The sequence below is a fragment of the Raphanus sativus genome, chromosome 4 (genome assembly GCF_000801105.2).
Source record: "Raphanus sativus cultivar WK10039 chromosome 4, ASM80110v3, whole genome shotgun sequence".
In the NCBI taxonomy this organism is placed as follows: Eukaryota; Viridiplantae; Streptophyta; class Magnoliopsida; order Brassicales; family Brassicaceae; genus Raphanus; species Raphanus sativus.
This window is the reverse complement of record NC_079514.1, coordinates 14,182,531-14,196,736: the sequence shown is the minus strand read 5'-3', so window position 1 is coordinate 14,196,736 and position 14,206 is coordinate 14,182,531. Positions and strand designations below refer to the sequence as shown.

Genomic DNA, 14,206 nt, shown 5'->3' with positions numbered 1-14,206 from the left:
ACCGATACAATATTTAATTCAACATAAAACATTTACATTTTAAAATAGTTACGTGACGCTTAGTCATTTTATTGGGCCGTCACTTACTATCGATGTCTGATAGGCTCTCAGAATTTATAATATTTACCTGTCGGATATTAACATAATTACATAGATCACTTTGATATAACATTAAACATCTCACACATCATATAAATGTTAGATTAAGTATTTTAATTCGAGGTGTCAAAATGGGCTGTAAACTGTAATACATATACATAATACATGCATGGGTTTATCCATTATGTCTTGTTTTTTTAACTCACTGGTGAAGTTTAAAGGATTTTCTTGGTTAGTTTTAACAACTTTTAAGATGTCATGGGTTAATTATATTGGTTATATTTTTCGTGAGTTAATTTGGTGTTTACTTCCACTATGTCTTTCGTTTACAGTTGGGTCTTTTTAATCATTCTTCTTGATTTGTCAAAGACGCAAATTAATATTGTTCTTGATTTGCGAAAGACAAATGAATCACAATAATAACCTTATAGATATTTTACAATTACTTGGCTTATACATTAAAAAAAATACAAATTAGAAGCGTTCACAAGTTCCTTAGAGCTAGGTAAGCAAGAACTCTATAAAGAAACAGCATAAGGGCAAGAGCCAAAACATCCCATATCATATTCCCAATCCCCAAATTCTTAATCCCTTCATAATCCATAACACTACAATGCAACCCTGGTCCACATTCATAAACCTCATCCCATGTGTATTGAACTCCAACAAGAAGCTTATAGCAATAATGGCTAAAAGAAATATATTTCAACCATGCGATGAACCCCGGTATATGCTGGATATAGTAACCTCCGGCTAGTAAGAACACTAGCATTAACACCGAAGATAATGTTGCTGCTTTTTTCGCATCCATCAAGATTGCTCCTAAGGCTAGCCCTACGCCTTGAGCCACTAGAACATTGTAGAGAACAATCATAAGGGTCAAGAGAAATGTGGTTAAAGATGGCTTGAGACCTCCCATCCAATATGTAATCGTTACAAAGATTGTTGGAAGAATGAGTTCCATTGGTAAATCGCCAACTATTCTTGCTAAGTAGTAGGAGGAGAGTCTGTAGATTCCTGAGGATCGCTCTTTTATGAGCATTGGCCGTTCTTGAGGGAATGTAAATATGGCGTTGAAGAGAGGAAAAAATCCCCAGAATATCGAGAAAAAGAACAATAGACCCACCTGTTTTATGAGTCATGTTTGCATTTAGAATTTGAAAGAAGAGATTTGTGGTTTTTAACATTATGTCAACTACTCAAATAGTTGCTTGAAAATGATAATCAGATAGTAATATCACGGTTTAGTATTTGTTTTTACCTGATCTTGTATATGAGCAACACGAGAATGCCACCATAAGAGGCCAGAAAGTAAAGAAACCGACATGACCATAAATATTCTAAGTCCTGAAAATGATTCATGACTTCTCTCCTTCAAACCTCGCTTCAGTAAAACTGAGAACTGCATCCACCAACTCGTTGGCCATCGATCTTCATATACACGACATATCGTTACAACAATTGTAATCAACCAACTAAATAGAAAAAATTACTATTAAACTTTAATGACCTTACTTGTTAAAGACTTTGCTCTCGATCCATTGAATGTTTGATCTTGTGGATATGTTCTAGAAACATCTTCTTTCAAAGGTGGATACAAGATCTTTTTGTAAGACAATATTAACGACTGTTTTACTGAGTTTTGTTCTTCAAGCCGATCTAATCTCCCATTTATGTCGATTTGGTCATATTGCTTTGTATCCGAAGTAATTCCTGCAAATATATATCCAAATAAAATGTATAATCAAAATATATAGTCAAAAGCAACATCTAAACACATGATTTATTCCACTATTGACAAGCTTTTCATTTCTCTCTTTTTAATTAAATTTAAATTTAAAAGGACAAAGCTTGTAATAAATATGCAAAGAAAGGGATTAAAATTGTCGTTGTCACATATCTCATGATGCATGAGCCAAACCAAACCAAACGAAGTGTTTAGCTTTTTGCTGTCTTTATTATTATTTTTTCTTTAAAGAAACTTCGAAATAGATTATGTACCTACCGTTAGCAAGATCAAGCACGAAGTCAGCCGGGTTTATGAAACTGGATCCGGGTTGAAACCCAATCGAACCAAAATACTCAATGACCCGACCCGAATCTCCACTATAAATCGGACTTCCTTCAGACAAGACCAACACTTTGTCGAACATCCTATAAAGCCTACTCGACGGCTGATGAATCGTCGTCACCACCGTCCGACCACCACGCGCCAAAGTTCTCAACGTGGCGACTATACGCGCCGCCGTCGTGGAATCAAGCCCCGAAGTTGGCTCATCGAGGAGCAACAAACTCGGGTTCACGAGCATTTCTTGTCCGATACTTACCCGTTTTCTCTCCCCACCCGATATCCCTCGGACCAACCCGCCTCCGATCACGCTGTTACTACACCGGGTCAACCCGAGATCCGAAACAACAGTCTCCGCCTGCTCGATTTTTTCTTTGCGGGTCAGTTCTTTGGGTAAACGGAGCAAGGCTGTGTACGTTAGCGTCTCCATCACCGTTAAGTGTGGGTAGAGAACGTCTTCTTGCGTAACGAATCCCGTTTTACGTTTCACGGAGCTTGTAAACTGTTCTCCGTTATAGGTAACAGTTCCTGAGAGCTTACCGTGTAAACGTCCGGCTAACGCCGTTACTAGCGTTGTTTTGCCACTACCTGATGGACCAAGCATTGCTAGTAGCTCACCTGGCTTTACTATTCCGCTTACACCGTTGAGAACGAACCGGTTCGGTTTAGGTTCTTGAGTACCAATCCAGTAGCTTCTTTTCCCGGTTTGAGATTTAATACTGTACGTCAGCTCCTCAAACTACATTACATATATATATATATATATAGAAATCAAAAAGAAAGAAGAAGAGAATTTGTTACTAAAAGAAAATAAATGGATTGTATAAAAATGACCTTGAGAATTATAGGACGTAAAGATTGGCGTAGAACGGAAGATTGCCTTGATTGGTGACTCGGACCGTCGTAGTGGTCGTCATGGCATGGGATTACATGACTTGGAGAGCTAAACCGGGTTTCTTGAACCGGATTTGTTACGCTTTGGCTAATACTCGGTGTTTTTGGAAAGCTAGATTCTTGTTCATTAGGAGGCATCATCTAGAGAAGGATGCAAAGAGAGAAAGATTTGATGTGTAGAGTTGAGAAGTTCACATGAAATGTGATGTGTATATAAAGGAAAAGATGTGGGGACTATCGTGGAGGGAAAATTAAGTTGGAGAAAGTATATACTTAATTACTTTATCATAACGCAATTAATTAATTATTCCACTTTTAAAGATAAACAATGTCAACTTAATTATTTCTTACAAAACTCAAACACTCATAATTCGATAAATATTATTTCAATACATGTACTTATAGATATTGTTGGGATTACGAAACTCGATGTCTAATTTTTTATTATCGATATTGTCTATTTCAGGATTAAAAGTAAGTTGGAGTACTAATTAAAATTAAATTAATTTTTTCTTTATATATTAGACTTTTTTGTCTAATTTTCAATGTAAAATTTTGTCTGATATCTTACATTTTTCCCTTTAAATTAAAGATTACATCTATTTCGTTTCCTTTTTTCTTTTGTGAAATTTTTTGGTATCTATTTTGTCGCGTTTTCATTATCTGGCACCCAATCGCACCAAATCGCATTGAGGATGTTTTTTCCACAACATCACATGTTCTATGATTTCTGATATTTTTTTGCTACATACTTCTTCCAACTTGAAAGATTCTACTCGATCATACTCAAAAGGTATTTTGATTTTCTTGTAGATCTTGGTCAAATTTGTCAATAAAGTTACACATGTCTTATCTACTTTACTACTGGTTACGCTATAGTTTAGATTTTTATTGCTCGCAGTAATCAACCGGTTTTTATGCATATTAATGTTCTTCATCAAAAATCAAAGTAAGTATGCAATTGAGGCATAGATTCATTCGTCAGTGTGATATTCACTCAGCGGAAAGTGATTGCAAATACGAAAAATAAGTTTGCATGTTAAACTTGTTATAAGACATGAAACGGGAACAAGGAGAAAATACAACTCATGCACTAATGCAATTGGCAAAGGTAAGAGACAAAAGTCATATGTTCTTGAACACGTAGCATGTTTAGGACGTCATACCATACCATGGTCATGTTTGTTTACCTCTCGCACGATCTGCAATTTATAACACGCGATCTGCGACTGGCAGATTGTTGTTCGTTTTACTGTCAAGCATGTTTAATTTATGTCGCTGAAAGAACAATGAAAAAAAATTGTATCGCACAACTGGTTGTAGATTATGTACCATAAATCACACATAAACGAATATGATTTTAGTATTATGTCATGGTCGTAGATGCCAAATGACAGATCGTGCGACACGTAAACGAACAGTATACATAGAGGAAAAGTGAAAAACGAAAGTCTTTTTTGAAAGTGACAAAAGCAAATCATTTTTCTTTGTTTCTGGACCATATTATATAAGCCATACATGATAATAAATAAATTAAACAAGGACTTAAATGGACCAATGATAATTAGTAATTTCTGTTTTTTTCTTCATTGACGCTGAATATTTATTTGTGTGATTCCCTAATTAAATTATGAAACGTAGCTCGAAATAGCAGAAATGAACATTACTGTTTAAAAAAAAAGTAAATGGATTTGACACCAAAACAGAAAGTTAAGAAGAACATTATAGAACAAAGTTATGCCTCATTGCGACATATTTATTCTAGAGATTCCATTCAACGATCGGCCTGACCAATACAGCTGTATACGTGTACTACAATTTTTTTTCTTTCCCAACTATATCTTAATAGAAAAACTAGATCTTGACCCGTCCGACCGGACGTGTATTAAATTTTTGATTAATTTTTGTATTATCTCAATAGTAAATGATGTATTTTTAATACTTGACAGTTTACATTGATTAAGTTAGGAGTTTTTATTTGGGTTTTTACTCTGATTCGGTTAAAGTCTATTTGTGTTTCGGTTTTTTGCGACTGTGTGAATGTTTATATATGTTTGAATGTTATTAAAAATAAAATGAATTTTTTTTTCTATATGTATCATCAATTTATTTGGTTTGCAAAGATATTTTATTTCTAATTCTTATCTCGTGATTATAGGTAAGAATTTTTTTATCGGCAAATATATTCTGTTTAGATTTTGAATTTATTGATTTGGTTGGTTTGGAAAGATTAGATCATCAATTGGTATAACTGATTTTTTTTCTATTTTATAAGTCATGTAAAATATAATTCAAATAAATCCATTTTAAAGTGACTGTAAAGTAAATATTTTGAGACGTAAATAATCATATTAGTCTGATATTAATGAAAAATTGAACTATTGATTTTATTTATTTGTAAAGAACTAAAGTTAAGGCCATTGTTATCTAAACATGAATACCAAGCTCTACAAATACAAAGGTTTACGTGAAGAACAGAATTGCATATTCAAGTGTTTAGCTATTTCACTTCTGAAGTTATTCAATTTCTTATAGTGTAGGTATAAAATAATTTTTTCTTTCTTTCGCTATAGTCTTCTCATGTAATTTAATTGAACACGTGAAGGTCTTAGTTTTCATGCAATTTAGTAGAACACGTTGAGCTGTTCTTTCCGTTTTTTATGCACTAAATTAAATGATCGATTAAGATAAAAATATTTAAAGGAAAGGTAATAAATAGTTACAGTGGCATTGAAGTGTAAATAAAAGGGAAAACTAAGGGGAAATTCATATGGGTATTTCTCTTTTAATAATATAGATAATATTTATAATAAAGCTAAAAAGTAAGATATTTACAAAATAATTACTATGTAACGTTTTCTTTAGAAAAAGAAGGAAGAAAAACAATTTCCTAAAATATGAATTTTTTATTTTGATGAAATCTAATGCTAGATATGTGGTAGAATTTTATGTTTTTACAATCATTCTATTACTACGTAGTAGAACTCTTATAATCGATGATTTTGGTAGTTTAAATTTATAGATTCTTAGAAATACTAATTTACAACCAATTAATAATATTAATTTATATAGAAATTCCATAATATTATAAAATGTAAAGTAACAATACGTTTAGTTATATTTAGGTGTGAAATTAATACTATACTAGGTGATTTTCCTGTGCTCATGCACGGGTATAAATATTTATAAAGTAAATATACTATAATAATTAATTTCTATTTATTTTTAATTTTATATTAATTTATAATTGTATGCATTGTTTATATTAATAATATTATATTACTTTAATTAGACATTCGATTTTAGATATGTTATTTATAGGTTGTCAGTTTTTGTTTGCTTTACCATCAATTTAGTTATCATTTGAATATATTGGTTTGCATTTATTTCTTTGAATTCAATTATAATACTTTATTATAAATATATTAAATTTTGATTAATTTTATTATTTGCATTTAGGTTGCTTGGTTTGTTGATTATCTTTTATATGCAAATATATTTTAGGATGATTATTTATAAATTAAGATATATTGTGCTTAGAATGAAATAAAAGATAAACTAAAGTGTCATATTTCAAATTCAATAAATTAATATAACGATGATATTATGAAGTCTCATGCCTACATATATAAATTTTACAAAAAATAATTAAATTGTAACATTTGGTTAATATTTTATTTTTATTTGTTAATATATTTTCAATCATTCTATAATTTATATTTATAAAATTAGTTATTACCATGAAATTATATATTCTTATTGTAGTTTAATCTACGATATTAGATATAAATTGGATTAGTCGAATTACTGATGTTGTGAATATATTAAGTTGCATGTATTATTTCAAATTCAAACTGAAATATAATTAGTTTTACTATAGTTAAGTCATATCAAATTATTTTTATTTATCGTTTAGTGTGCATGTACTTTCATATATTTATCAATAATCAGTATGAAGTTACATACATAAGTAACTGATATAACTTTTGGAAACCCATGAACACATATCAATATCTACAATAATTAAAATATTTTATAAATTTTAAATAATTTTATGCCTTTGATTTATTGAATAGTAAACTGAAACTTATTTTAAATAATCTTAAAAATTTGTATTCAGATTTGCTTTAGTGTTTTGATTATGGTTATGTTAAGTTCCACCAACAAAACATAAAATTTAAAAGAAATTTAATAATTATTTAATATTAAGAAAACATACAATTTTAATAATCATAAAATATAATATATATACTTTGTTAAAGTATATCGTGTTATTTTAATTTAAAATAATTTGTAATTATTTGATCAAAAGATGTTAAAATATATTTTTCATTATCTAATATCTATTATAAATAAACAGTAAAACAATTGTGATTGTATTTTAGAAAAATATAATTTATAGATATTTGTTTCTGTAATTGAAATATATTATAGTCAAATAAATATATGAAAATAAATAGAAAATTTCAATAATACTAATTATAAACTATTTGTAGCCAGTTAAACATATATTTGCTTATGTTACTTAATTATTTTATGTAATCATCTAAGAAAATAGATAGATATATGGGGAATTTTCAAAAATACCACTTTCAAGGTACCATTATTCATCTTTACCACCACTAAAGACATATTTTCAATAATACCTTATTTATTAAAATGGTAAAGACTCTTATATTTTTGTTTTTATATGTTTTTCAAATTCTAATCCCAAATTCTAATTCCTAAACCTCCAATCCTAAACCTCCAATTCTAAACCCTAAACCCAAAATCTTCAACTCTAAACCCTAAACCCTAAACTATACACCCTAAATTCAATATCCTAAACCCTAAACCCTAAAGTCTAAACTATAAACCCTAAATCCTTAACTCTAAACCCTAAATCTTAAACTCTAAACCCTAAACTATATACCTTAAACCCTAAAACATCAAATCTAAACCCTAAATCATAAACCTTTAAATCTAGACCCTTCATTAAAAGTAGTGGTAAAAGTGGTTAGTGTAAACATGAAAAGTGGTACTATGAAAATTGTATTTTTGGCAATTTCTCTAGATATATAAAACTATTTTTATTGTTTAAAATTGTGTTTTAAAATAAATAAATTTATTTTACTAATATCAAGATTATCTATGTGAAATTTTCTTTTATGAAATCAAATTATATACAAATATATATTTTTCATCTATAAAAATATAGATATAAATAAAGTATATTATTACTTCAAAAGTAAATGGAATATATATTACTATTTTGTGAATTTCCTTTTTAATGAAATCATATTATATATGCATATATTTTCGTTTTAAATTTTCTTTTAAACTTTATAAATGTTTCCTTTTTATTATATATATTATTTAGAAAATTTCAAAAATGAAACTAAATAAAAAATCAATAAAAATATTTAACTGATATTATATAGGCATATATTTTCGTTTTAAATTTTTCTTTTAAACTTTATAAATGTTTTCTTTTTATTATATATGTTATTTAGAAATTTTAAAAAGGAAACTAAATAAAAATCAATAAAAATATTTAACAATAATAATTTTAATTCATTAAGGGTATCCGTGTAATCAACCATCGTGAGAGTTAACGTGAACGCGACACATAGGAAACTGACTTCTCAAATAATATTATAGAGATAAAATAGGCAAGAGAAAAATAGAAATATGTATACCAATATTTTGAAAAACACATATTAACTTCTCAAAACTTATCTGATTTTAAAGAATATTATATAAAATAATATACAATAGTCCCATGGATGTTAATAATTCATTGGATTGCTAGTGAAAGAATAATACATGTTAAAGTTTTAAATTTTGAATAAATATCATGACTATTGTTAAAAGTTGAGTGTGAACAATTATTTAATAAATTAATTAGAAACAAAGTATATCAGAAATTTCATTTATTTAAAACTAAATCTGGTTTGAAAATGAGATACAAATACAAAGCGAACTCGACTACCCAATCGAGTTCGCTAAACAAAAAATTATCGAGGTCGCTAGTCTATTTTTATAAAAAACTCTCTAAGAGGAAAAAAATCCTTTGGGATGTCGATTGAACTTTTTCTTATAGATGAGAGGTGTTTGAAATACGAAAAAATACCGCTCATTGTTCTTTGTTTTTTATGAAATGTTAAAATTATGATCATCATAAATGGAATATAAGTACAAATTAAGGAGTTTGTAAAAACTCAATACAGGAAAAGAATACCTTATGTCACATGAGCTCTAATACCTTATGTCAACAGACCATGTAGCTTCAGTTTCATATTTTATTTGGTGGACATAATCCGGTTTCTCATCATCTCAATAAGGTGGTCCACAGGTTTTGCAATATTGCTGTGCTTCCTATCATTTTCCTCCCTCCATATGAAATAGATAGTGACTTTCAGGACCAATCTCAGCAATATAAAAGTAAGTCGATCATAAGTTCCAGTGAGTAGACACGTTTGAGTGATGTCCCAGTTTGGAGAAGGTCCAACACCAAATAGGTTCCTTACTACTTTAAACCATAACGTGAAATTATAAAGGCAAACAAAAAAAGAGGCTCTCCAGTCTTATAAGGTTCACCACAATAAAGATATCATGGCGGTTGGCCCCATCTGTGAGTATGATAACCTGTAGAGAGTCTCTGAAGACTAACCAAGTGATGAAACCATAGCGTGTAATATCTGATGGGGTTATGCCACATCCCAAAGGCATTTAATGTTCTTTAGCCTAAATCGACCATACTATGTAGTTGTGAGGAACATTTTCCTTGATGAGTGATCATGGGGTAGGGGTTTGTAGCTAAATGATTGTTTTCTTTGTGAGATTCTATATTTTTCGTGATGTGAGCTATCAATTTAAATGGATTTTATTTCGATTTGGACCAGAATTGATAGAGGTGTGAAACTCATTTTCAACAACCATTATGTTTAATTATTTACTAGATCATGACCCGCCCGGGCGGGTGGGTTTATTGTTTGCTTCACAAATTTTTAATCTACGATGTAAATTATTTTAAATTATATAGTTTTGAGTTGTATAATACTTAGGGGGTGTATTGTATTGAGACTTTTAGGTGATTTGTATTAAATTGACAATTTCATTATTATTCAAACATGAATTTCAAAAACTCATTTAAAATCCACTGTTATTGAACTTGATATTTCGTAAAGTACTTTGAAATCCACTGTTATTGAAAATATTTTAAGTTGTCGAGTTTTAAATTTTTCAGGTGATTTTAAGGTGTTTTGGTGAAGTTTCTTAGTTAAAAATATTAAAACTCAAATCTCATAGTTTTAGGTGATATTCTAAAGTAGTTTGACAGAAATCACCTAAATCTCTGCAACTTATTGAAATCATCTGAAACTTCATTAAAAATCAAATCACATCAAATGTTAAATTGAATACACCCCCCTTAGTCTTGCTGAGTGATTTTATTTGATTGGAACTGCATGTATTCAAAATTTTCTGAAGGTAGATAAACGTGTTAACAGTGAAAAAGCTGGTGATGATGGTTGGTGACGGTGAAAAAGCTTGTGAAAGAGAATCCATTAGCTTTGAAGAATCGACATGATCGGTAAAGAAAACAAAACTATATTTCTTAATACATTGTCTTTGAGGCTTTAGATGTTCGTTCGTAAGTGTTTTTATTTCCTGTCTTCACTCCCTACAAAGCAGAAAAAAATGCATTAGATCAGTAATAGAAAATGGTTTATAAACACAAACTATAAACAATATTTACAGTTTCATCAGCAAGGATGCACTCTAATGTGTCTCCTCCATAAGGTGTGTTTTGTTTCCAACAATGAAGTACTTTAACTCGAATTCTCCAATTGGCTCTGAGAGGTTTTACACCATTAATTAGAACTGGAGTTCTTGGTTTCGACATTGTGATTTTTGGGAGTTTTTTTGTGAATGTGGAATAATGAATACGAAGACTACTATTTATGGACATATTTTAGTGGGATTAAAAAAATTAGGTTTAATAAATACAAAATATTGCGATTTAGTTGAAATATCGATTTTAGGTATAGAAAAATAAACTTGGAGAAGTGGTTTTCCATATTTGATTTTGACCGAGATTTTTTAATCTCCATATGTGATTGTAACATAGATTTTATAGCAGAAGAATCAACTTGGAGAAAAAAAATTATATTTTGTAACTATAAATTGATCCCGATTTTATTGAAACCATAATCTTTAAATAATAGAAAAAACTTGGAGAAGGGGTTTTACATATTTGATTATGACCAATATTTTTAAATATCTATATTTGATATTTGATTGTAACAGAGATTTAGGGATAGAAAACTCAACTTGAGGAAAAGGTTTTTCTAAAATCGATATTTTTGTTACTATAGATTGATATTTTTGTTATTCAATAAGAGTATACGGAAATATATTCAATTTAAAAAAGCACCTTGGATTTATTACAAATTAGAAAATCAAATGTTTTATTATACAGTGTGGTAGCTAACATATAATAAAAATAAAAATAGAAGTTTTGTCTAATAGATGTCTAATGTGTAACGTATAATAAGATAGATAAATGTAAAACTTATAACGTAAAAATTATAATAAGATATATGTTATTAGTAAAGATAAACTATACAGTGCCCAAGTTATCTTTACTAACACCAACTTAATATTGAGTTTGTTATAAAACTATATATTGTCGGACTCGCTATAATGACTCTCACGACCATGTCAGGTCGGTTGTGTCGTTTTACGTAAAACTTATAGTAAGATAGATATAATAAGATATATGGGTCAAATTATAATAAGATATATGGGTGTAAATGTTACGATGGGTGAAATGTAAGACAGGCTATATTGAACTATTTTAGGAAATATTTAAATGAAAAGTTAGGTTATTAATAATAATGTGATGTCCAACTTAAAAATCCACCTATAGAATAAGTTGTAATATTTCTGTTTTAATAAGATAGATGAATGTAGATAAATGTTGTGTCATTTTAAAACTAGTTACATGTAAGGAATAAACGATCACGTTTGTATTTTTTATAAGTTTTGAGTAAAATCAAAAATTGATTTTAACTGTAATCAGAGGTGGATCCACTTTCGACAAAGGGGTGTCACCTTCCACAGATAAAATTATATACTGTCAAGTTTGTAGCCTGAAAAATACATAGCTCAATTGGTGTATTTATTCCCCTCCTGACCCTCCTTTAGTTGAGATACCTGAGTTTATTCCCCTCCCCGAAAATAAAGAATTTCCTCTGGAAATTAAAACATGGAGCTATCGCAGTTGGAAAAAATATGCTCAGAAGGGGAATAATGGTGGATGGAAAGTGCAAACGATGTGGTGAGCTAGAAACTACTATCCATGTGATGTTCCAATGCCCCTTTGCACAGAAAGTGTGGGAGAAGGTTCCAGCTCTCCATGTTCCTGGTGTGTTGCAGGTGAATTCCATTGAAGACCTTTTAAAAGCTTGCACCAGGATGATCAATCTTCCACCAACGGGGGTAGTTTCACCCTTGTATCCGTGGCTACTATGGGTCCTTTGGACAAGTAGAAACCAGCTGGTGTTTGAGGATAAGTCTTTCTCGGAAACAGAGGTCTTGGGCAAAGCATTGAATCATGCTAGAGAATGGCAAAACTCCATCTCGCCCCACTCTGTTTCGACTAAAGACTGCTCCGCTACTGTGCCACAAACTCAGCTACGAGACAATGTGACGGTAGTTTATTCTGATGCGGCCTGGAATAGTACGACTTGTGCAGGAGGTTTGGGATGGTCTTGCTCGAACTCTGCAGGTGTTATTCTCCTGCAAGGATCATCGTCGTGCCCAGTTGTAGACTCAGTCTTAGTGGCTGAAGCTCTGGCTCTCAAGGCAGCAATCAAAGCTGCTGTCTCTCTTAATATCACTGACCTTGTCTGTTTTTCAGACTCAAAAGGCTTGATCAACTTGATTACAGGAAACACGTCTGTGATTGCGCTCCAAGGGATTCTCCATGACGTTAGTGTGTTGAGTAAATCTCTGCTATCTATCTTGTTTAAATTTGTGCCTAGGCGCTGTAACACGGTCGCAGACCGTTTGGCCAAAGAAGCTCTGTTCTTGTATCAAAACTCTTTCCTTGGAGGAGGAAACCTTGTGACTTAAGTTTTTAATTTATAAAAGTAGTGTTTGACCAAAAAAAAAAAAAAGCCCCTCTGTTTGCTTCCTTTTTTCTTTTATTTTAGTTCTAATCTGGGCCAAACCCAACTATTGATCCTTACAATATTATCCTAGGTCTGCCACTAACTGTAATAGTAAAATATATAATTTTACACGGAATTTACATATTTGCTTTTTCTAACAATTTGAGATTCACACTCAAATTAACAATAAAGAGAAACAGACTTTAAAAAAATAAAACTTTTAAATCTTGTAAGTTCAAAATTGATCTGCAACCCAGCAGGAGGTAAGTGAAACAGCTAAGGAAAATAAATTTGCAAAGTAGACTAAAATCAGGCGACAATATATACCTATGGAAATATTAGGAATATTGGACATCATTGGAAAAGAACTTCGATAATGATGGGAGGGCCAGGAGGCACAATATTATTACGACACACATATAAGCTAAAGATGATGAAAATATTTATCCATTTAATATCATGAAGAAAATACCAATTATGAAAACTAGATTCTAACCCACGTTAAAATGCATAACTAATATTTTATAAAAGAGTATTATAAGTGTTTTTCAAAATTTATTAAACTTGATTTTAATATAGTATGTGTGTATTGTAGTTTGGATACTTATCTGTTTTTTTAGTAAATAATATATGCTTCTTATATAAATATTAGGATGATTTTGTTCCAGTAAATCTATCTCAAAAACATAATTTAAACATTCAATTCTCAAAATGTTGAATATTTTGAAAAGGTATCTAACTTTATATGATACCGATAAATTGATTTGTTAGAATTTTTATGTGTTTAGTTTTATTTTTGTAATTCATGAATATGGAAAAAAAGAATCACACAATATAAATATTGACATATTTTGCAGCATTTATAATTTCTACTAACAATATATTGATTATATGTTAGGTTAGAAATAACATGTGAGGGTATGTATTAATTAAATACATGATAGATTATAATATTATTCATTACAATATAGAAAATTAATAATTAGCC

At 30.0% G+C, this 14,206-nt stretch overlaps 1 protein-coding gene across 1 annotated transcript; it reads right to left on the bottom strand.

Moving 5' to 3' along the window:
* Positions 1 to 508: 508 nt before the first annotated feature.
* LOC108848319 (ABC transporter G family member 21) lies at positions 509 to 3,255 on the bottom strand. The gene is made up of 5 exons (XM_018621648.2): positions 3,002 to 3,255; positions 2,105 to 2,906; positions 1,615 to 1,812; positions 1,361 to 1,530; positions 509 to 1,225 (listed from the first exon to the last, which is right to left on the bottom strand). The coding sequence occupies exons 1-5, from the start codon at positions 3,200 to 3,202 to the stop codon at positions 584 to 586; spliced, it is 2,013 nt and encodes a 670-aa protein (XP_018477150.1). The 5' UTR covers positions 3,203 to 3,255; the 3' UTR covers positions 509 to 583.
* Positions 3,256 to 14,206: the final 10,951 nt, after the last annotated feature.

Coding starts and splice junctions, on each gene's coding strand:
- LOC108848319 (XM_018621648.2), bottom strand. CDS start 3,202: ATGATGCCTCCTAATGAACAAGAATCTAGCTTTCCAAAAACACCGAGT. Junction 1,531..1,614: donor GAGAGCAAAGTCTTTAACAA/GTAAGGTCATTA, acceptor GTGTATATGAAG/ATCGATGGCCAACGAGTTGG. Junction 1,226..1,360: donor TTGCTCATATACAAGATCAG/GTAAAAACAAAT, acceptor CTCATAAAACAG/GTGGGTCTATTGTTCTTTTT.